Raw genomic sequence first — 25,374 nt, 5'->3', positions numbered from 1 at the left:
CTGTCTGTCTGTCTGTCTGTCTGTCTGTCTGTCTATCTAATCTATCTATCTATCTATCTATCTATCTATCTATCTATCTATCTATCTATCTATCTATCTATCTATCTGATATCTATCATTTATCTATCATCCATCTACCTACCTACCTACCTACCTACCTACCTACCTACCTACCTACCTACCTACCTATCATCCATCCATCCATCCATCCATCCATCCATCCATCTATCTATCTATCTATCTATCTATCTATCTATCTATCTATCTATCTATCATCTATCTATCTATCTATCTATCTATCTATCTATCTATCTATCTATCTATCATCTATCATCCATCTACCTACCTACCTACCTACCTACCTACCTACCTACCTATGTATCATCTATCTATCTACCTATCTATCTATCTATCTATCTATCATCTATCTATCTATCTATCTATCTATCTATCTATCTATCTATCATCTATCTATCTATCTATCTATCTATCTATCTATCATCTATCATCCATCTACCTACCTACCTACCTACCTATGTATCATCTATCTATCTATCTATCTATCTATCTATCTATCTATCTATCTATCTATCTATCTATCATCTATCTATCATCTATCTATCATCTATCATCCATCCATCTACCTACCTACCTACCTATCATCCATCCATCCATCCATCCATCCATCTATCATCCATCATCCATCATCCATCATCCATCATCCATCCCACCCACCCACCCACCCACCCACCCACCCACCCACCCACCCACCTACCTATCTATCTATCTATCTATCGATCATCTCTTTTTATAGCCAGCCATCTCAGCAACCAACTCTGGGCAGCTTACAATTCAATATTAGATTTAAGAAAATGCATAAAAATATATATATTTCTAATCCAGGTAATTCTCAATTTAAAACCAGCCACTTAGAAGTCTTAGGGTCAATGAACCTAAAAAAAGGTACTTAACAACCCAGATTCAAAATTCTGATGCCACCTCTCCCTTCCATGGTCACTTGATTGGTTTTTGGGCACTCGACAATTGGCTTGCCTTTATGGTGGTTTGCAGTGTCCCATAGTCAAGTGACTGCAATTTATGACTTTTTCTGCCAGAAAAATGATGTTTATTCCGGTTTCTACTAAAAATGACTATTGTTAAAAATAAATTCACTTAATCACGATGGCATTTGCTTAATGACTGCAGTTTTGCTTAGCAACTGCCACAAAAAAAGTCATAAAATTGGATTGGCCATATGATGACCTGTTTAACCAGCACAATTTCCAAGCATAATTCCAGGCTCAATTATGAATATAAATCAAGTATTATCTGTACTAGATTAAGATCCAAATACATTGATAATTGTTTATGGAACAATAAGGCAAAATTCCATTCTCTGTGACTTGATTTGATTTTTTAAATGAATAAAAAACATTTAAATGTAATTATTTAAAAGAAATAGTTAAAATATATATTTAAAAAGATGCCCTTTCTATATAGGATATTTTATTTTTGTGGCATCCATATAAAAGTTTAGTTAATCTTACCCAGTGATTTAAAGAAATATATATTGGTCATTCAATAAACCATAGTTAAAAGATGGGTCTCCAAGAAATTACAGTTAAAAGAGCAAAGAAAAATTCTAGTTCTATATAGATTCAAGATGATAACAAAGAAAGCTTATTCTCCTTTTGAGGAAATTTGGTTGAGAATTCCATTTAATTAAGACCACTGGAAATCTCTTTCATTGGTAGTTAAGATTAATTTTTAAAATCATCTCAACATTTAGAAACTTGCTTCAAGATATTACTGTTGTTATTTTATATAAACACTAACTTTATATTATTTAAGGTTGACCTAGGGAAAGAAAGTTCAATTGAAACATTAATCATTAATCATGGTTAAGTTGAGAAACAAAAGAAACTTATTTCCAGAGTTGGCTCAATTCCTAGATATCTACTTAATAGTGAATATAAAATGTATAAACACCAGTGTAGATCCTTAATGACAATTGTAGCAACTCTTTATGAATGTACTCTCCATGAACTTTGCCTTATCTCTGATATAATTGGGGACATTTCAAAGCTATTTTAGTGAGAATGTGAACACTATCTTTCCTTTAAAAGAGGTCAAATATATCACAGAGAAAGAAGGAAGAGAAGCATTGCATTGAGAAATGAATTATTTGAGAGATTGTACAAGTTGCATTAAAAGATGGCTCAGTGGCTAAGAGCTTGTCGATCAGAAAGGTTGGCAGTTTGGCGATTCAAATCCCTAGCGCTGCGTAACGGAGTGAGCTCCCATTACTTGTCCCAGCTTCTGCCAACCTAGCAGTTTGGAAACATTGAAAAATGCAAGTAGAAAAATAGGAACCACCTTTGGTGGGCAGGTAACAGCATTCCATGCACCTTCGGCATTTAGCTATGCCGGCCACATGATCACCAAGATGTCTTCAGACAGTGCTGGCTCTTTGGCTTTGAAACGGAGATGAGCACCGCCCCCTAGAGTCGAGAACGACTAGCACATATGTGCGAGGGGAACCTTTACCTTTACCTTACAGATTGCATTAGCTAGCCTTATGATAAGCAATGGTACTTTTGGGATGTTTGGGGCAAGAATTGTTACATTTCCTTGTAGGTCTGATGTAAACTGTCTTTCCACAAAATTAACTTTTCATTCATTAAAAGAACGGAGACTTTCAGATCCATACTCTGGCCTGAAATTTTCTCAGTCAATCAGAATAGAGCTGGAAGGGACCTTGGAAGTCAAACGTTTCAAAGGAGTGACTGTCCAGTCTCTTCTTAAAAACCTCCAGTGATAGAGCACCCACAACTTCTGAAGGCAACCCATTCCACTGGTTAAATGTTCTCACTGTTAGGAAGTTTCACCTTAATTCCAGACCAGAATCCTACACAGTTTTTCTAACAAACATTACTATATGTTTATATCTGTCAGCAAATACTATTTGGTCTGAACACTATAGAATTTGGTTATTGTATAGTGGAAAGCCCATTTGTCGGTGACACACATTTTGCATATTTTTTTTAGATTCAGTAAGGACAGGTGGGGTTCTGTCAAATGCAATCCTCACTTTCCTTCTCCTCCTCACTTAGGGAATGACTGCCTGCAAAGGGCTATAGCATGCTGTGTTGTAGTGTAACATAACACTTTGACGTGTCTAAAAGGCAAACATGCACTTTGCTGCTACAGTTTATTAAAACATGTTGACATAGAGCTATGCCAAAGAATGTAGAAAAACAAAGTGCCCAGAAGCAGAAACTGTTTTGCTTGTTGCATAATCTCTTCACATTACTTGTGTTGTTTATTTCAGAACAGATGAGCTGATTCAAAAGACAATCCGTGAAAAGTTTGCCCAGTGTACTGTTTTGACAATTGCACACAGACTGAACACCATCATCGACAGTGACAGGATTATGGTGAGCATTAAGGGAAAAGTATGATCCCAGAGTAGCTGAAATGGCAAAAATTTTATGCAGACACTCCTTATTAATTCCCTTTCACTGAGAACTTTGGTCAAAGACTTTTATAAGTATAGGTATGCGTAATATGCGTCGTCGGACACAAATTGTGCATTTTCAGTTATGCACATGAGTATTGATGCATGCGACATAAATCACCTTTATGAATTAAGAAGAAAAACTTCTTATTCTACAATTATTTTCCCTTGACAGAAATAGTTAGATACTGAAGAAAAAGTTATTAGGACAAGTGGACAACTAAGTCAAGTATCTTTCCCAATTTCATCTCCTCTAGGTTGAACTTCAACATAACATGCAGGCTGGCAATCCAGGGCATGGAAATCCAGGGCATCTGACTATTAAGTTGGAGAAGGGTGTTTTGCTATGTCTGTTTTGCAATTGAGAAAAAGTATCAAAAGTCTTGCTGAATGCAGATCCTTCTATCCAGCACCAATTGCCATCAACCAAACATGGAAGTTTGAGGCCACTAGTGGCCCTGGAGCCAGTGGTGAAATTCAATTTTTTTTACTACCGGTTCTGTGGGTGTGGCTTGGTGGACGTGGCAGGGGAAGGATAATGCAAAATCTCCATTCCCTCCCTACTCCTGGAGGAAGGATATTGCCAAATCTCCTTTTCCACCCTACTCTGGGGCCAGCCAGAGGTGATATTTGCCGGCTCTCTGAACTACTCAAACTTTCTGCTACCGGTTCTCCAGAACCTATCAGAATCTGCTGAATTTCACCCCTGCCTGGGACCCCTGCTTTCCTGATTTATCTATTATCAAAACTCCACAGCATGGTTTCTCACAATTTTGAGGTAGAAAAAAAACATAAACGTTGTAGTATATACTATAAAATAGATTTGACATAAAGGCAAAAAGAAAAATTCCAAGTTTGTCCATGCCTGTTTACAACATGGTTTGGCACACCACGGCCCTTGCTGACCCACCAAAGCTAGGAAGCTAGGAAGGAGGTTCTCATACCTGTTCAAAATATCCCATTGAAACAAGAGAGTTAATGTTATAATTTTAAGTGCTGCTAAACAATATTCTACGGTAGTTTAAATTGTAAATTGTAATTTGTCGCTACTTAAACCTGTTTTCTCCACAGCTACATAACTAATCGGACGCAGGTAATGGAATGTGGGTTTGCAAATCAGACGTTGCATAAAATATCGTAAGCATGCAAAGAGAAAATCTGGGCTGTGGATGCATTTGTTCCATTTTAGTGGAATTGTAACAAAAGACACTATTTATTGCCCTTCCAAGACCTGAGAGTTCTGCATGTGGCATAGTTAATGACTAGATTTGGTAATCTAGTCTGCTTTTCTTATTTTCTTAAAAAGTATTATATAATATATAGATCCACAGGCAGTGGGGGTCCTCACACATTATTTCATCTGTTGAATTTTTTTGTCTGGTTTGCATAATATTGCTTATGTGGAAGGTGTTAGGGATATTTATGGGCAGCTGAGGTGAAAATATGTGAGGTGAATGAATATGTGTGTGTGTTTGTGTGTGTGTTTGTGTGTATGTGTGTATGGTAAGATGGCGAGTGAGACCTCGCCGAAACGTTGCCAAGACAATCTCAATCTTACATGGGAAAAGACCCAAATACAAGGCAAACATATCTACGCCCATGAAAATCTATGAATATGTATGTATGTATGTATGTATGTATGTATATGTATATATGCATATATGTATATGTATACACACACACATGCACACACACAGATATATAGTGGCTAATGTGGCTAGTGGCTAATGTGGCTAATATAACTGCCTAATATGTAATACAACCCAGATTCGATTCCCAGTAAGGGTATGGCTAGCTGATGAGAGCTAAATAGGAGGTGGTGCTCATCTCCATTTCAAAGCCGAAGAGCCAGTATTGTCCAAAGACGTCTCCATGGTCATGTGGCCAGTATGACTAAATAGCAAAGGCGCACGGGACGCTGTTACCTTCCCACCAAAGGTGGTTCCTATTTTTATACTTGCATTTTTACATGCTTTCGAACTGCTAGGTTGGCAGAAGCTGGGAAAAGTAACGGGAGCTCACTCCGTTATGCAGTGCTAGGGATTCAAACCACCTAACTGGCAACCTTTCTAATCGACAAGCTCAGCATCGTAGCCACTGAGCCACCGCGTCCCAAACTGCATCCTATGAACATAGGACAGGCTATTTTTGTAATCCCCAGAAAGGATCTTAAGAAAAAAATGGACACAGAAAAAGAAGAAAAGGAGTAATGAAAGTAGTGGAAATGTAGAATGTCTGCAAAAAATGAGTCCTGCATGAAAAAGAATTAGAAGGTTGACTAATCTTGCAACAGAATGAAATGAAAGCAGATGTAAGGAAAGAGGATAAGGCAACTGCTTGAAACAGCATGAAAAAGAATTGATGTTACGGGATGTCATAGAAGAATGTTAAGCTGATGGGAGATATGGAGAAGGATGTTTAGTGGAATGATGAAGAAGAAGAGCTGAAAGTGGAATACAAACCATACATGGAAGCAAGAGAAGGAAGATTGGCTTCTAGGCAAGAGGTAAAAAGACATGGAACATTCCATCATGTAAGGGATTTGTGCACACCAATTTAGCTACAGATGTTTTTTATTCTTATCTTACGCCTTAATTTTTTTGGCTTACTACTTCTTGTTCTAGAAGAGTTCTGTTTCAATAGGCTTCTCACTTCTAGTCGAAAGCTTGGTCTACCGGTAGTTGCTTAGACCCAAACCTTACCCAAAATATAGTTTTTTATCTCCCAAATTGGACCCTGATGATTCTCTAGTCAAATGAGAATCCATATCAAACTGTCCAGCCCAACTTGGTTATTCATAGAGATGTTCTAACAAGCTTTGGGATAGCTAAGAAATTAACCTTTTATGTTTCTATTTTTGACACCTTTAATTTAAAAGGCTCCGATGTGGGGAATGCTGTGCCTGACATCCCACAGAACCACAACTAGTCACTGAATGATATTGTGCTATGATGGAGCACAATCCCGTGTAGCGTATAGTAATTTGGTGCTAAATTGATTTGAAGGAACCTTGTTGGCTTGACTGCAGAATGTATAATTTGAGGGCCACAATTATACCTTATTAGCCTCCTTCACCCAGGTGACCTGTTAAATCTAAATTGTTTTGGGTCCCCCCCCCCTTAATTACCTTACTTATCTCTATCACCATTTGGCAGTGCAGATTCCTCACCCCTTTTGGGCGAGCGAGTCAATTTGAAATTAGAAAATCTATGATATGATTGCTCAGGGGAATTGTCTATGATGAGGGTGACAGTTTGACCATTCACAAAATAGTTACCACAATCTCAAAATGCAAGTTATCTCGCCCCTGAAAGTAGATACTGTCAGCTCCTTTTCTGGGAAGCACTTGGACAAAGAAAGCAATGGGCTGGAGTTGTTCTCCATCTTTAGCTTCTTGGAAGAACTATGAAGCTTGTATGGCACCAAGTGTTGGAAATGAAGATGATTTTGGAGGCTCATACTTTCAATTTGTTAATATTAAAAGTTATTTAAAAAATTAAATGGGGGCAAGGGACCTGGCAGATGCCAAAAGAGGAGTCCATATGAGCCATGTTTAGTATCCTACTGACTTTCTGCCTTTCCTACAGATTCTTTATCTTAGTGTCTTGAAGGTTCTTCTTTTCCTCTGCAATATATAAAGACTTTACCCATTCCTATTTATCACATTTGATATTGTTCAGGTTGTGATTTAAACCAAATTTATCCAAATATACAGTATACCTCCAATTATTCATGAAATAGAATGAGGCTCAACAGTGATGTCTACTGGGTTTTCCCAAAAATAAAAAAGGAGCTTATTTTCTTTTGACCCCCGAAATAAGCACTTGGCCTTATTTTTGGGGAGGTCTTATTATTTTCAAGGTGCAGGAGGCGGTGAATGTAGTCACTTCATGGCTGCTGCTGTGTTGCAATTCTTTTGGGGAGGGCTTATTTTCAGGGGAGGGCTTATTTTAGCACATGCGCTCAGAAGCCTAATTGGGCTTATTATCCGGGGAGGTCTTATTTTTAGGGAAACATGGTACATTTTCCAATTTTGTAGTGTAGTTCTTAATTTGTTTTAAAAAATGTACCAAAATTGAGGATATGTGAGGGAGACAAGGTGCCTTGTTATTAGGAATCAAGTACATGATTTGACCACCCAAATTTCAGAGATTATTTAGGAGACATAATTGTATCATATATTTGAAAGGGTTTTCTAAGCAAAAGAAGATTTATTTTTTCTGAACATTTGTCAGGAAATATGAATAATCTTTTGGTTCCAGAGGAATTCCCTCACGTTTTGACTCATTAATAAAATAAGAGCAACAATGTGCAATAAACAGGCAAGATCAAAAATGGTTTCCTAATAAGGGTGTTTTATTATTTTCATTAAAATGGCGTAGTCTTAATGATACATAATTATTTGGGTTTGTTTGATTCAGTTACTGCAGAATAGAGACGAATTAGACCTCTCCATTCATCTCTTATTATTTGTTCTCTGATTGCTGAAAATGTTTTATGAAGCATTTTACAGACTAGACTTTGAAAACATTCTTCTTCATCATCCTTATAAATTACATAATAGCTCTGTTGGTGAAATATTTTGAATCATAGAGCACTTCGTGCATGAGGTCATTTGTCTCTTCACATCAAATATACTTTAAATACTAATCTCATCTTTTCTGGGAATGATCACTGTAACCCTCAGGATTGATGTTCATCTTGTGATCCTTATTTCTTTAGTCCAGTTCCTTGGACCTTCCAACACTATACTTGAATAACTTTGAAACACAGCCAGAAGGGAATCGGAAGAAGTCACATCATTGTTTATAAGACGGAAACTTAATTTTTATGCTTTTCTTTCATTTTATCATGGCAAACTATGTACTGTATTTTTGGAGTATAAGACACACCGGAGTATAAGATGCACCAAGATTTTGAAGAGGCAAATTAAAAAAAAAAGTTTTTGTACTTTGCAGACCTCCCAAAAACAGCCTGTTTTTCGCAAAAATATGCCCATTTTTTTGTCAAAAAAGAACATGCATAGCCTTTAGGAGGCTTATAGAGTGCTCCTGGGGGCTGGAATGCAAAAACGAGCAAAAAAGGTGCGTTTTCCGCTCATTTCTGCCCTCCCCAGCTTCCAGGAGCACTTTGGAAGCCTCATAAAGGCTATGCATGGCCATTTTTGCAAAGGGGTGGGGTGGGGTTTTAGGAGGCCAAAAATGCTGTATTCAGTGTATAAGATGCACCCAGATTTTCACCCTCTTTTTGGGGGGGAAAGGTGTGTCTTATACTCTGAAAAATATGGTAACTTAAGGGTTGTAAGGAATCCTGGGAGCCATCTACTGCAACCCCCTTGCATAGAATAAAACTCACACAAAAAGGGCTGTGTCAGAACACTATATGGCAGGGTGAGAACCCACTGTAGTACCTAGCAAGCTAAACAACTGGGCAGAAGGTGAACAAAGCAGAAGGGGTACCCACAAGCATTTATTACCAGATGCCTGCAAAGGGCATAAAGGGGGAAAGAAGATAGGAGACTAACTATATGGCACACCCTGCCATATATCAAAAATATTTTGGAAGCAGTAGAACACAGCTTCCAATATATGCAAGTGGATATCACACACCATCAAGAGGCTACCATACAAGGACAGATCCTGCATTGCAAAGATAGCTTGGAGGTGGGAGATACTTCTAATGTAATCTACCAGATCCCCTGCATGGATTACCCCTGTGACTGTAGGACAGACAGGAAGGAAGCTAGCCACCAGATTGAAAGAAAACAAGCAAGCAGTCACACGAGGAGATTGAAACTCATTGGTAGCCTCATACTGCAATGAACAATAACACACATTACATTTTGCAGCTATTAAGATTGTTGGATAAGAGCCAAGGTGGCGCAGTGGTTAAAAGCAGCACTGCAGGCTACTGCTAGATCAGCAGGTCAGCGGTTCAAATCTCACCGGCTCAGGGTTGACTCAGCCTTCCATCCTTCCGAGGTGGGTAAAATGAGGACCCAGATTGTTGGGGGCAATATGCTGACTCTCTGTAAACCGCTTAGAGAAGCCTGAAAGGCCTATGAAGCGGTATATAAGTCTACTGCTATTGCTATTGCTACTGCTATTGCTATTGGATTGTTTGCGCAGGGACAAAGATAGTCAGAGAAATTATTGAAGCTTGGGAAGTTGGCCTCTTGTCAGTCAACAGGAGTGCTGGTTGACCACCAACTTTTCAGGTACTTAAGAGCCAAGGGTTTGGCAGCCCAAGGAAACAATAGCCAATTGCCAGTCATCAACACACCAACCAATGTGAAGGCACCACTTAAATATGAAGCATTGAATATTCCAAAGTACATATTCCAGTAGAGAGAAGTTCCCTGAAGATGAGCTTCAGCATGAGTCCAGAAGACAAAACCTCTGGTCCCGGTGACCAATCCAGATTAAAATAGAATAGAATAACAGAGTTGGAAGGGACCTTGGAGGTCTTCTAGTCCAATCCCCTGTTTAGGTAGGAAACACTACACCACTTCAGACAGATGGTTATCCAGCATCTTCTTTAAAATGTCCACTGTTGGAGCATTCACAGCTTCTGGAGGCAAGTTGTTCCACAGGTCAATTGTTCTGTCAGGAAATGTCTCCTTAGTTCTAGGTTGCTTCTCTACTTGATTAGTTTCCACTCATTGCTTCTTGTCCTACCCTCAGGTGCTTTGGAGAATAGTTTGATTCCCTCTTCTTTGTGGCAACCCCTGAGATATTGGAACACTGCTATCATGTCTCCCCTAGTCCTTCTTTTCATTAAACTAGACCTACCCAATTCCTACAACCATTTTTCATATGTTTTAGCCTTCAGTCCCCTAATCATCTTTGTTGTTCTTCTTAGATCTTGCAGTTTGCTTTTTGTAAAGATTTTGTAAAGAAGCATGGTAGGTTGGAGTTTTTTGAGGGGATGGGAGATATAGTAGGAGGATCTGAACTTGTAATCAACGGGACACTCCTCTGGTCGGTCTGCTCTTAAATCAACCAGAAATGTGGAGTCTGAAAACCTGAAGTACGAGCATCTTGACTTTCAGAAGACAGTCTTCAAAAATTGGGCAATGTTTTAGCAATGGGAGGGCCAACTTTTCTTCTAGCCTTGTATTACATTTATATGCATTTCCTAATGATCAGAACAGAAAAGTAGGTTGCACAGAAGCCAGAATGTCTGCCATTGTTTTGAGATGTAATGAATATTCTGTGTGAGCAGATCTAATCTTGATTCCTCTGTGAAAACAAGTGAGAACTCTCTCTGAGATGTTGCCACCGTGGTTTAATGTTCTTGGAGCAGCCACTGAGGGATTACAACAGAGAGGTTAATTTTGTGGCTTGCATCTTTGTCATATAAATTTGTTTTGTTTTTAAAATTTAATCCCAGATGCTGTGGGAGGTTCCTTTGGTTTTTAATACACAGGAATGGAAAGAAGTTTCTACTCTTTCTTTTCCGGCTATAGTATGATTAAAATGTTTGCCCCTGCACTTCAATAAAGATTAAGGGAGGTGGGAGACAAGCCAATTGGTCCTAATTATTCTTTCTCTTCTCTCTCACTTGGTTTGAGGAAATGTATTTTTTGTATCAACTGAGTAAAGAGACCTCATTTCTATGCTGATTGCTTCATGAAGAAGCAAAGTGTCTAAGTTTTATAGGCTTATTTGCAAGACTGATGTACAGTATGTTTCAAATCATTTTATCATTTAATCAGAGGTGGGTTGCTCGCGGTTTGGCCCGGTTCAGCTGAACTGGTAGTGGTGATGGCGGGAGGCTCTGCACACCTTCCCGGACGCTTCTGCGCATGCGGCTAACAACGCACCACTGAGGTTATTGCAGGTCTGTTTTTAGATTGAAAGATTTTTTGATAACTATATAGTAGAAATAAACTTGATTTATCAAGACTTCTGTCATTGCCACGAAGATGAAATATTATATTCTCTGTGTTCTTTCAAATAGCAGTGTTTTCGTTCATAGCAATTATCATATAGTTGGGTTTGCAGTTTGCTATCCATACCGTGCTGCATCCATATTTTGACCTGCACCTTGCTAACCTTTAGATTGGTGGATGGAATGTAACAGGATGAGAGCTCATTAAAGCTAATTAAACAATTGCCGATCCTCTCCCTCCACAGGTTATTCTCCTGGTACACTGCAACTCGTACACCTCCTCTCTGTAGCAAACTGTAAATGAATTTGAAATATATTAGTGAACATGGAGAATACTGATAGTGTACAGTAGGGGTGTTAAATTCGAGCCTGCAGGTCGGGTGCATTTCGCGCTGACCACGCCCATACCCAGTTTAGCGAAGGGGGGGAAAGTCACGATACGTCACGTGACGACTATGTAACGATGCGAGTTTGATCTACAGCATGAATTCCCTGGCTCAACACAATTGCAGAAAAACAAAATGGTCTTTTGGCAGTTTGCTATGCCCAACTCCTGAAGTCCATTCAGTAATAGGAACCCTATCCATTCACTGTGTAAATAATAATAGGTTGCTCATAATTTGTGAAATACGCCAACCAAAGGTAACAAAATCATTTTAGGAAGCTGGGATGAGTGGCAAAATGAAGTGGCCCAGTGCTGAGAAGTGACCATCCTGGCAACTACAGAATGGACTTCAGTCTCCATCAATGTGAGCAGAACAAGTTATTGTGAAGATTCTGTCCATGCAGCTTTGCCAATGCCAGTCACACGGAAATCCAGTTGTTTCCCTTACAGGGAAATGGCAGAGACATACACCATTGAAGAGAAACCTGTATAGGGAGTATGGCAAAACGCTGTCCACTGAAAATGTATTGGAAAACCATCAAACTAGTGAGTCTTGTGGAGGTTGTGTGCCCTTAGAACAATAATAGTAGGGCAGTTTATCTCTTCTTGTGTATTATTCAAAGTCTATCAGAAAGGCACATAATATAGCAACTTCTCCCTTCTACATGCTACTTTAGAAGCAATATGTTCTTAAAGGGGGGGGGGGAAATCCTAGGAAGTAAATTTGAATAGCAATGTAAAACATCTGGTTTCAGTATTAGTAGATACTGTTTATGAGGAAGGGTGGAAATGGTATGATTTAAGGAAGTCTTTGTCAGATGCCTTCAGACACAGAAGAAATTGCCACTCCTGAAATTGATTCAGTGAAATGAATCTTCTTAGGGCTCAGATAAGTTGCACCATCTACCAGTTACCCTTAGTTGATTTTTGATGTGGGACCACTTAGGAATTCCAGAGCTGATATCTACACTAGGGGTTTGTAAAGCATTCTGGAAGAAATTTAAAAAAACCCCAAAGTATTTCTATTGTTTTGTGAAGGAAACTATGAATGCGTATATGACATCACCCAGAGCTGGATTCAATTTGGAGCTTTTCTTTTTAAGTCCTACGTCATAATGGTGTTGAATGCAGCAGGATAAAACAATTTTAGATGCAATCCTGCTGGAATAGGGCTAGTACTTGATTTATAGCCACCTGTTCAGAGAACATTCAAAATTCTGATGACAATGAATAAGGGAGACTTATGGACACTCTGTGAAATTATAGCCATCACAGTATCCCTGTGGTCAGATAATCACTATTTTGTGGCCTTTTCCTCCAGCTTCCCATAAACAACATCAATGGGGAAGCTAGCAGAGAAGGTTGCAAGTTGCTCCTTGTCCCAAGCAGTCCATGGCACCCCTTCACACTCCTTAGCAGAGACATCTTCCTACTTAATCACCTGCATGGTCCTGGGGTTACGATGGCTTTACAAGAGCCCTGGTGGCGCAGCGGTTAGAATGCAGCATTGCATGCAAATTCTGCCCACAGCCAGGAGTTTGATCCTGATTGGCTCAAGGTTGACTCAGATTTCTATCCTTCTGAGGTTGGTCAAATGAGGACCCAGATTGTTGGGGGTCAGTATGGTGACTCTGCAAACCACTTAGAGATGGCTGTAAAGCACTGTGAAGCAGTATATGAATGTATGTGAAGCAGTATATGAATAGCACCTAAGTGCTATTGCGGTTTACAACCATATCACTTAGCAATGGCAGTCTTAGTCCCAACTGCAACAAGAAGAGCTAAATTTCTATTTGATCACCCTTCTTTGGGTCAGTGACTGACAGTCATTGTGCGGCTTTGCCTGCTGGCATTCACTATTTATCTGTCTTAATAATCACAGAAAGGTGTCTTTAAGGTGAATGTGTGATATCATGAAGTCCAGAGATTCTTCATTGCAAAAAAAATACTTAACGGGGAGAGGAAAAAGAAGCGTTACCCCCTAAAACATTGTCAAAGCGAGAAATTACAGAGAGAGAAAGCAAATTTGCATTAAACTAAAATGACTGAAACTGATAAATAAAATGCATCAGTGCACACCTCTAGGTAAATACGTATAGATGAAGCGACTTTCCCTTTTTTTTCCCCTTTAGGCTGAAGGAGGAACTTTTCACCTCTTTTTTTCTCTTATGAGAAACCCATGAGCAAATGTATAAAAAGAGATCAGCACCAGTGTGAATATGTGTGCAAGTGTGTGGTGAGTGAACATGAATCAGAGCGACAATTCACCTTGGGTTTTTTTTTTTTAAATCAGGTTTTATTTTACCTAAATGAGAGGAGTCTCCTGAGAACAAAAGAAAGAAAAGAATGCACTTTACACAACTGCAGACAGAATTGGCCTAAGGAACTGTTTAATTCTAGTTTATTCTCTCCTCCTTCAGCTTTCACAATCCCAGTCACGCCTTGAAGAGAGTATCTCCACAGTATCCTTCTTTTAATTATAAATACACATATCAAACTTCAAACAACTCGAAATCATTGAGAGGATCTGTGTTGTGTAAGGTGATACTGTCCTAAGACAATCACACCAATGACTAATAACACTTTTCTCCCATGCTGTGCCTTTCATCTGGGAATCTTAAATCTTGTTACAAACATTAATTAATTAAAAGTCCATGACATCCCTGCCAGATAGGGAAAGCATTATAGACCTATCAAAATCAGGATTAGAAAAGATAGAGTTATTTTAATAATGCTCGGGTGCTGCTAGTGCTTTTCTAGAATAAAGGACTGTTGATGACATAGTGGGATCAGGTAGTCTTCCACGTATGGCCATAATTGAGCCCCAAAATTATGTTGCTAAGTGAAATATTTGTTAAGTGAATTTTGCCGCAATTTACAACCTTTCTTGCTACGGTTGTTAAGTGAACCACTGCAGCTGTTCATTTAGTAACATGGTTGTTAAGTGAATCTTGTCAGAAGGTTGCAAAAGGTGATCACAAGTCCCCTAGGGCAGTGGTCTCCAACCTTGGCAACTTTAAGACCTGTGGACTTCAACTCCCAGAGTTCCTCAGCCAGCTTTGCTGGCTGAGGAACTCTGGGAGTTGAAGTCCACAAGTCTTAAAGTTGCCAAGGTTGGAGACCACTGCCCTAGGGCACAGCAATGGTCATAAATACGAACCAGTTGCTGAGCATCTAAATTTTGATTACATGACCATGGGGATGCTGCAACTGTCGTAACTGTGAAAAAGGGTCATAAGTCACTTTTTTCAGCACTGTTGTAACTTTGGATGGACACTAAATTAACTGTTGTAAGTCAAGGACTTACCTGTACTTAGTAACTGAGGTAAAATATTCTGAACTGTTCATTATTTTCCATAGCCAAACTTTTTTTAAAAAATAGAGAATTCTCTGGTATATTTGGCATTTTGTAATTCAATTTTGGAAATGTTAATGAAATCTTGTAAATTACCCACAAAGTTATCAGCCCTCAGAGGCCTTTCTGGGCTCTCACCTCCTCCATCCTGATTAATTAGACCCCAATAGTGGCCACAGGCATTCATTCCTACGGTAACAATTTGTGCAGTGTGATATCATGCTGCATCACAATATCATATGCAAATAGACAAAGGGAAGATTTTGCATTCAATGCCTCCTTCACTTGTTGGTGGCAACATGCTGACTCTGTAAACCACTTAGAGAGCATTGTAAAGCACCATGAAGCAGTATACAAGTCTAATTTCTATTGCTATTGCTATTGCATCTTTCCTTCAGACATCTGAGGTTATGGGGGACTCCGGAAAGGTAGCTTTTGTAGCTGCTTTATTATAAGCAGGTGGACCTCCAAAGCCACCTTAATGGAGAACTGTGGAGCCTGTTTACAAGCATGCTCAAGACCCATTGGAGTTCATGAACTGAGAACTGGCTGTCCCAACTCTTCTGGCCAGTATTGCAGTTAAGAAAAAGGGGAAACGAGAAGCAAATTGGGTGGCTTTTGGGTAGACTTATCTGTGTTTCCATATTGCATGGTACGGGGCAATGCCAATTCAAAGGCAAACAGTTCTTTGGCATGTGCTGGATCTTTCTGCAACTCCATAAAGCAACTTTGTCTTGTCCTACAAGTGCACAGCTGCTCTTTCCAGCTACAACACAACACCATGAAAAGGCATAACTGAGGCTTCAGAGAGAGGTAGTGATCGGCCAAATGAAGTTACAGAAAACTCTTTCCTGGTCATCAAACTCTCTTGTGAAGTGTCAAACCTTACTGAGAAATAGAGCGTCCATTCCCTAAGGAGGCAGTAAGATTGCAGCTCAGCTGAGAAATGGATTAGGATTGATTATTTGTGTTGCCAAGTATAAGACACACCTTGTACTGTAGACAAATTGGCACCACTAAAAGATTTCCCTAAAGAAAGCGTCAGGTTAGGAGTTTCAGTGGGACGCCTGAAATGAATCTGACTTCACCAGAAAAAAACACCTAATTGGCAGATCCACACCCTTGTCCTTGTAATGTTGAAAGGCCGTGCGTGAAACGGCTAATCGGTCTTTGAAATAGCACTTACTCAAAGAGGCAAAATAAAATTTGCAATACATTCAAAGGATAGATGATGCTCCTACACCATTGGCTTTGCCATTCCTAAGGCGGGCCTTTCCATTGTGGCCTCTCATTTTCAACATGGGTGTTGAAGAAAAAGACAAAAATGGAAAGAAAATTGATGGGAGGGAAAGAGAAGAAAAGAAAAGGCAATTTGTCTGTGGCAGTTTAAATTGAAAAGATCTGAAAAATAATGGATCAAAGTTGCAAATAATTGGAGTTATGCAACATAAAGGGATTAATTAATTTAAGAAAAATGGTTATAGGATCTGCATGGGATCAGTTTAGGATATACAAGTTGAGGCAGGACTAGAGGAAAATGCCAAGTTAGCAATACTTATTTAAAATCTTAGTTTAGCCTACATTTTTTACTCTCTGAGGTTCCTAATGTAGGGTACTAACAATTGACTGTAAGAGAAAGCAGATATAGAAATGATTGTTTGTTTTGTTTGTTTTGCCTTTATTTGTATGCCGCCCTTTTCCCTGGGGGGACTCAGGGCGGCTCACAATTCAAAAGAGGGTGGGGGAGAAGACAAACAATAGACAATACAGCATGTTAAAAAGAAAACACAACAATCGCACAATTCGAGTGGGGCTACAATCTTAACCCCAGGCCAGCCGGGACAGCCAGATCTTTAAAGCGGCGCGGAAGGACTGGAGGGTGGTGAGGGTCCGAATCTCCACGGGGAGTTCGTTCCAAAGGGACGGAGCAGCCACCAAGAAGGCTCTCCTCCGGGTAGTTGCCAGTTTGCACTGGCTAGAAGATGGAATTCGGAGGAGGCCTAATCGATGCGATCGAATCGGTCTAGTGGAGGTAATTGGCAGTAGGCGGTCTCTCAAGAGACCGTTTGTGTCAGCTGGTTTTTTAAAAAGTTATTGGAACAAGTTAAAAGAAAAAGTCTAGGAGAAAAAATCTGGCCAAACTGGCTGCCCCCAAAAGGAAATCCTCTTGTAAGAATATTACAACCGAGAAATGTAATTAATCTGGATTATATATTATTTATTTACTCTATTTAGCTATTTCTAAACTGTCGGAGTCCACATGGACTCCAGGTAGCAAGCAAAATACAATACAAACAAAACAACATTAAAATAATGACATTCAACCAACTATGGAAGACACCTGAAAAGAAGTATGGGACTTAAAACCTATTGGAATAGTATTGATTTAACTTGTTTTCTACAAAGCTTGGTGGATTAGGGCTACCTCCTTAAATTAAGGTGCTGTAGGTGGCTGAGTGTCTCTGTAAAATATTGGGGCCTACAGAGAAATCAATATAAAAGGTTGCAATTCTAATTGTTTTGGGCCAGGGGTTTCCATCCTTTTCTATACCCTGTACCCCTAGAACGCTTCTGATATATTCTCACGCCTCTTACAAAAATAAATAATTAGATGCATATAATTTGCATATAATTATGCATATGCACTATAATTTTGAATGTCTAAACCCAAGCTTTCGCACCCCCTGGAATATTGTCTCATTCCCCAGGTTGGGGAGCCCTGTTTTAGACCATGGTTATTAGGGGTTTGATATTTTAATGTTTCATGGCAGTTTGTATTTATTAGCATGTCAGTCTGGATTTTCTGTAATTCCTGAATACTGTTTTTTTTCAGCCTCCATTAAATAAATGCCCTCCAAACTTTAGTCATTATAAACTCCAAATAATTTGGTCAATAGTAGCCTAATCCTGGTGAAAGATTGGGTTTTCACAGTTTATAGAAGCCATCAGCATTCCTAAACTTGAGGGGGGGGGGGGGAAACCACTTTTGAAACTTTTAGTAGATCCAGCAAATTTGGCAATTGATGAATTCTTGATTATCGCAGTTAACATAAACAGTGCCGACCTGAAGTTTTTGTTGACTTCAGTTGCTTTGACGGCAAACATCACTGAAACAGTTCTAATACTGAGTATACTTGCACAAAAACATTTTCACTGAGATTATTTATGTTGAAATTGGAGGTACATACAGTTGTCTGTCATACAATTTAATAAATACAGTTCAATAAATGTAATGTTAATTTCAATCAAATAAATTACATCTGTATAGCTATGGTTTGTCTTCTCTACCTTAAGATCTTCCAGATGTATTGACTAAAAATTCCAGCATTACTCCATACATTTTTCCAGTAGAAAAATGATGAGTTTATTGGAGTTGAGCAGCATCTATGTCTGATCAATCAATCTGAATGAATGAATGAATGAATGAATGAATGAATGAATGGTGAAACCTGGAGAATAAAATCCCCAGCAGCAACCTCAATTTTCTGGAGTCACCATGTGTAAATTGGGTGGCCATATACATTTATTTAATAAAAAAATAAAAATAGCTCCCCCACTCCACTATGTGGCTAGATAGGCTACTATTCTGGTGTCCTTCCATCAAATGGTGAATACGGTCATTTTCAGAAGGGTGAGGAAGGTCAACCTTTTGGGAGTGATGTATTTATACTAGTTTTTATTAATCAGTATTTAGTCACTGTAACTGCTTATGTTTTATGGATACTGCAAGAGAAGAAGCGACATATAAATAATTGTAAATAATAAATTTTACAGTACAGGTAGTCCTTGAGCACAAAATTTATGTTGCTAAGTGAAACATTCGTTAAGTGAGTTTGCTCCATTTTACGACTTTTCTTGCCACCGTTGTTAAGTCAGTCATTGCATTTGTTAAGTTAGTGATGCACTTATTAAGTGTATCTGGCTTCCCCATTGACTTTGCTTGTCAGAAGGTTGCAAAAGCAAATCACGTGACCCCAGGACACTCCCAACCGTCATAAATAGGAACCAGTTGCCAAGCATCTGAATTTTGATCACGTGACCATGGGGATGCTGCAATGGTTCTAAGTGTGAAAAATGGTCATAAGTCACTTCTTTCAGTGCCCTTGTAACTTTGAATTAACCCATATTCATATTTTATTATACAGACTGTATAGGGCGACAACTTGGTAATACTTTCCAGGATTAGAACATAAAGAAGCACATTATTACTACTTCCAAATAAATATATTTAGATTAAAGCAGTGGTGGGTTCCAGATCCCATCGCAACCACTATGCTGCAACGGGGCCGGGCGTCTACCACATGCACGCATGCTGCGCACGCATATGCACTCACCGCCCTGCGATGCTCCAGCTGCTTGGTGGAGCGTCGCGCAGGTGCCGTACGCTGTGTGCCCAGGCGCAAATGGCCCAGTTGGATCAAATATAGGTAAGGAACATGGGCAGGCAAGTGGGCCCTCCAGAGCACTATTCCAGTACCGCTAGACCCGTACTGGGGCGTACCGGCTGGAATCCACCATTGGCTTAAAGCCTAAAAATCTTCTAAAGAGACTTTATCCTCCTGTCAGTGGTTGTATTCCCTCAGTAGTGAGAGAAGATTCAAAAATACATCATTTCTATCATCTGTGATAGTCAACCATTAGGGATTAAATCAGTGGTGGGTTTCAGATCCTGTTCCAAGTGGTACGGTTGGAATGGGCCCGGTGTTGCCCACATGGACATGCATGGGGCGTGCGCACACACATTTGTTGTGCGCATGCATCATACCTGCCTGTGACACCTCCGCAAGCCTCCACGACGCTCCAGGTGCTTGGCGGAGTGTCACACAGGCGCCATGCACATGTGCGGAAGCGCCAAAGGACAGGTAAGGAGCTTGGGCGGGCAGGTGAGGCCTATGGAGCAGCGTACCAGAACGGTACCCGGTGCTCCGGGCAGGCTGCGGTACGTCCGTACTGCGGCGTACCGCCTGCAACCCACTACTGGATTAAATGGTTCTTCAACACTGTGCTGTGCAATTAATTTCTCAGACTAAGGAATTTTCCACACTGCTAGTACCTTTAATCTTAAGAAAGATGTATTTTATTATTCCGTTGTTTTGCTAGAATACATTTAGTGGCTAACCACAAAAATGGAATAATTGTTTTACGTTGTCTATTTCTTACGTTCTCAGGAAAATGTACAAGATAGCTTATGGGGCTTTTAATTGTTAAGAAGGCTGTGGGGGTAATCTTTCCAATCTCTTGAAAAAGTTTCATACAGAGTAATTAAATGGGCTATGCCAGTAAAGATGGCAAAATAGAAAACAAATTTCTTTTTCTGTTGAACTTGACAAGCTTGTAATTTTCTTGGCAGCAATTCTAAAGTAAATTCACCACTGCCTTCTTCCCAGTCTAATCTATAGCCTGGGATATTCAGGTTTGACTTTGCACACAGCTTCTGCCAAAATTGGCCCCTGACACCTGCTTGGCTGCATTTTGATGATGTAACTTCTAGAAAGACTTAGATCGGGGTTGGCAACCTTAAACACTCAAAGAGCCACAAAAGGCCTAACCAGAACCCCCCCCCCCTGTTCAATTCTGAAGCCCACTGGAAGTTCAGTTCCCCACTATAGAGTCTCCTCCTAGCGATGCATCCTTTTTCCTCTATCTGTCCTAACCGAAAGCCCTATCAATTGTGGAGCCGCAGCAGAGGGATGAATGAGCCACACGCGGCTCCAGAGCTGCAGTTTGCTGACCCTTGACTTAAACTAATACAGTTTAGGAGGTTTAGTGTCTTTTATGAATGCTTTTATAGTAATCTCTTAATAACTTTATGATAGATCAGGGATGTCAAATTGGTGGCCCACGGGCAGGATGCATCACATGCAGGCCACACCCACCTCAGCTCCACAAATGTCATGATACATCACATGATGGCAATGTGACGCTGCGAGTTTGACACCCATGTAATAGATGATTTTTGTTTTGTTTTGTTTATCTTCCTCTATTGGGAAATAAAAATAATTTCTATGTGCAAAAGTGCAAACTCATCACATCAGAATTTCTAGAGAAGTTGATCTGTTTTGGTTATCTTCAAGAAGAGTGCTTTTATTATGTACTAAGGAGTGGTGGGTTCTGGATCCCGTTCCAACTGGTACGGTTGGAACGGGCCCGACATTGTTCATATGGACGTGCGCAGCACGCTCATGCGTCGTACTGTCCAATGATGCCTCCGCGAGCCTTCATGATGCTCCAGCTGCTCAGCAGACCATCGCACAGACGCTGTACATGCCGTGCACGTGCGTGGAAGCACCGAAGACTTTAAAGACAGGCAAGGAGTGTGGGCAGGTGGGTGGGCCCTCTGGAGCACGGTACCCGGTGCTCCGGGCAGGCTCCGGTACGCCCATACCAGGGCATGCCACCTGCAACCCACCACTGGTACTAAGGTAATATTGTTATACTGTATATTGCAGAACAAACTCTCACTTTCTAAATATTAATGATTGCATTGTTTTAGTTTTTTCTTTTATTTATTCATCATATTTCTACACTACATGTAAGGGATTTCAATTGCCTGTCTGAAATTACTTGTGATAGAAAATACCTATTAATTAATACAACATTTGCCAAATATTAAAATCAGTCTTTCAAAATAGTTAAATTGTAGGAAAACACTCTATAATTATCAGGGGGACTGAATATAGTAATAAAATGCAGTATATAATGAATGGAACATACCATATTATGAAAGACAAGCAGCAGCATAAAAATATAAGAGCTTTATTGTACATTATTCAGTGAAAAGTTCTGATTACTATAATTCCCTATTTTCTAAAAATAGTTGAATCTGTGATGATTAGGTCAGATCACTCTTCCATTTTGATGACAGTGTTCTAAAGCTCAACAATTCAGGAATATGATTTATATTGGAATGAAGTAAATATAAAGACATGAATTCCCTTTTCAGTATCCAGCACTTTTTATTAAAATTTACTAAGCCATACATTCCCACAAAATTATCTGATTGAGATGTGCACATGTTAATTGCTGTAAAGATTTTCTGTTTCTCACTTGGAAAAGACATTTTGTTCACTCTACAGAAGAAGGATCATTGGAAGAATGGTTAAGTTGTGCAAGTATGCTTTCATATCCAGAATAACTTTGTATATGAAAAGTGAATTTGACAAAGAATTTTAATTTGAAATGAAACTATTACAAAGTTAATATGGATTTGTACCATATTCAACATTTGGACTTCTTTCTATATAAAGTGTTAATATTTTACAGTAGTTGTTTATGTTTCCATGTTTGTTTCTGATATTTATATTCTGTGTTGCGCTTACCATATTTTTCGGAGTATAAGATGCACCAGAGTATAAGACGCACCAAGATTTTGAAGAGTTTTTGCCCTCTGCAGACCTCCCCAAAATGGCCCGTTTCGCGAAAATGGGCCCGTTCTTTTTAAAAGGGCAAGCCTTTAGAAGGCTTGTAGAATGCTCCTGGGGAGTCGGGGGGGGGGAAGGCAAAAATGAGCAAAAAATGGTCAATTTTTTGCTCATTTCTGTCCTCCCCAGCCCCCAAGAACACTCTGAAAGCCTCCTAAAGGCTATGCCCGGCCATTTTGGTGAAGGGGGTGGGGTTTCAGGAGGCAAAAATGCTGCATTCAATGTATAAGACACACCCAGATTTTCACCTCTTTTTTTAATATAAATTTTTATTTTTATTAAACAGAGAACACACACACAACAATAAAAAAACAAAAAAAGACAAAAAAAGCATCATCACATACAGCATGTCGTTTGGTTACAAGTGTTTTTACATCCATATTCTAGAATAACATCCACCATCACAGATTTTTCATAGATTTTCACCTCTTTTTTGAAGGAAAAAGTTGCGTCTTATAGTCCGAAAAATACGGTAATTCCAATTGTTAGTTTTTAAAAGTAATATCACACACCTTCATTTAGAACTAATCAATTAAATGAATAAATAAAAACTTTATCTACCACTTACATATTCCCTATTTGTCCAACTATAACGTGTTTTTTCTTTCCTTTCTTTTCCTTTCCTTTCCCTTTCCTTTCTTCCTTCATTTTTGTTTATGTTAAATTATTATTATTACGTAACACATCTGTACCAGTATATAATTATTTGACAGGGGGATTTTGAAATAAGGACATCTCCATTTGAAAGTAAATTCCATCTAAGATCTACTTCCAGTACTCATATATTTCACTTCAACAAAACTTGGATTGTGGAACACAGAATTAATTTATTAATACATATCAGAATCAGGTCATTGAGGAGAACAATGACATTTGTTGTTTTTTATTTGAGTGTGTTTAAGACAATTTAATGAAATGTATTTCAAGTCTGACATAGTGGAGGATTTTTTTCATTTAAGGTTGAATAATTAACAGGAGTATCCTATAATATACCACAAAGATGACCAGACAAAAATGTTAAATTTCTAGGAGGAAGGCAGTTAGTTCACCATATAAGATGTCATCTTTTTTTAATAGTTGATGCTAATTGAACCTTAATACCAACTTGAACAGCATTTCCTAACCATTAGTGTATTTTCTTTGAGAAGAAAATGTCACTATTCTGGCACCTGGAGAGCTGCCTTCAACAGTTGCTTTCTCTGAATGAACCTCTCTTTATTAGTCTTTTTAATCTATTCATAGGCACTCATTTAACCCACCTCTTTTGAATTTGATGCAAAAGAAGTTGTCAAATTAGCGAGACATTGTCAATGTATGGACCAGTTATCTGATTCAAAGATATTAAGGGCAAAGTTGGATTTCAAGGATTGTGGCCACTATATCTTGCTAACAACATTCAGAATGGCCTGACTGCAAAACAATGATCCACCACTCTTTCATGATGTGATTACACTGAACTTGGTAGACAATTGTTTCAACATTTGATAAGAGGTCTAGAGTTCTTGTTGTTGTTCCTTTTTTAAAAAAATCTTCAGACACAGATATTTAATCTGAGCACTTGCTGATGTGGATTTATATAATCAGTATCTTCCAAAAGTTCCTAGAACAAATTATGTATCTTTCTGACATTATGCATTACCTCATTAAGGTAGGATGTTGTTCACTCTTCAAAGTAGTGTTTACAAACTGCTAGAATGTGCAAGTGGTCAGATTAAGATGTTAAAGTGTTCTGTTTTTGCTAGCGAGACAATTGTTTTGAAGAGCCCATTATTATGGGTCATTCCTTGATCCAGATATTGCCTGCTATGCTTTTAACAGCTTAGGCTGCTATTTATATAAAATCAAACCTTGATTTTATATATGAATTTTTAGACACATGGAACTCATCTTCCAAAAGTTTCCAGTACAATTCTTTTCCAGCCCTTTATAGAAATGCCTGCAAAGTTACTGACTTTAATTTGAAACAACTAATAAATTGACATTTTTAATACTTCTGGAATCTTTTTTCCCCATTGAACTGGTTTTTCTTTATTGCTGTTTTGAGTATATCATCTTAAACTGTTCTTAATATGTTTGTGTGTTTGGCCAATAAAGAATTCTACCCTCTCCTCTCCTCTCCCACCCTACTCTACCCTACCCTTTCCTATTCCTATTCCTATTCTATTCTAACATGTTTTGAGAGAAAAAGTGATCTAACTTAATTTTCTGCGTCCTTTCTTAGTACATTCCTATATTATTGTTGATCCTTTTGCTTGCTCTTCAAATCATGGAGAATCTCAATTTTTTTAAAGGGTCCAGAGAAATCCATTACACATTTGTTCCCCTGCCTGAATATGCTACCATGATTTTAGCATGCTATTTGCCATTAAAATATCTAAACTAAATAGGGAATAGAACCTCAGACTAATATGCCAACCTAGAAGGAAGAGAAAAATAAGAAGGCCACCCACATGCATTTATCAACAACATCACAATGCCATGCCTTTGTAATATACTAAGCCAAGGTTACATAAGCATTGATTTTACTTTTGCTCAAGGCTGTTCAACAAGAGGCCGTTGCTTTCCTGGGAACATGAGTACACTATTTGTTCTTTCCATGCTAATGTATAGAATCATATGGCTGGGACCTTGGAGGTCTTCTGGTCCAATCCCCTGTTCCAGGCAGGAAATCTCATGCTATCCTGGTCAAATGATTGCCCAGCCTATTTTTGAAAACCTCCAGTCATGGAACATTCCTAACTCCCAAGAGGCAAGCTATTCCATTGATTAATTGTTAATTGTTCTCTTAGTCAGGAAGTTTCTC

At 38.9% G+C, this 25,374-nt stretch overlaps 1 protein-coding gene across 1 annotated transcript in view; it reads left to right on the top strand.

Moving 5' to 3' along the window:
- The window catches only part of ABCC4 (ATP binding cassette subfamily C member 4 (PEL blood group)), a 199,853-nt gene that overhangs the window by 154,926 nt on the left and 19,553 nt on the right, over positions 1–25,374 (top strand). Inside the window, exon 29 of the mRNA XM_087726242.1 lies at positions 3,332–3,437. Within this exon, the coding sequence (XP_087582368.1) occupies positions 3,332–3,437 (106 nt within the window). The remainder of the gene's footprint in view (positions 1–3,331; positions 3,438–25,374) is intronic.

The sequence above is a fragment of the Thamnophis sirtalis genome, unplaced genomic scaffold, assembly GCF_051295495.1.
Source record: "Thamnophis sirtalis isolate CommonGarterSnake01/CBP01778 unplaced genomic scaffold, rThaSir2_p1.2 scaffold_12, whole genome shotgun sequence".
Taxonomy (NCBI): Eukaryota; Metazoa; Chordata; class Lepidosauria; order Squamata; family Natricidae; genus Thamnophis; species Thamnophis sirtalis.
Note: the sequence above shows the minus strand (reverse complement) of the source record. Positions and strands in the feature narration are given on the sequence as shown.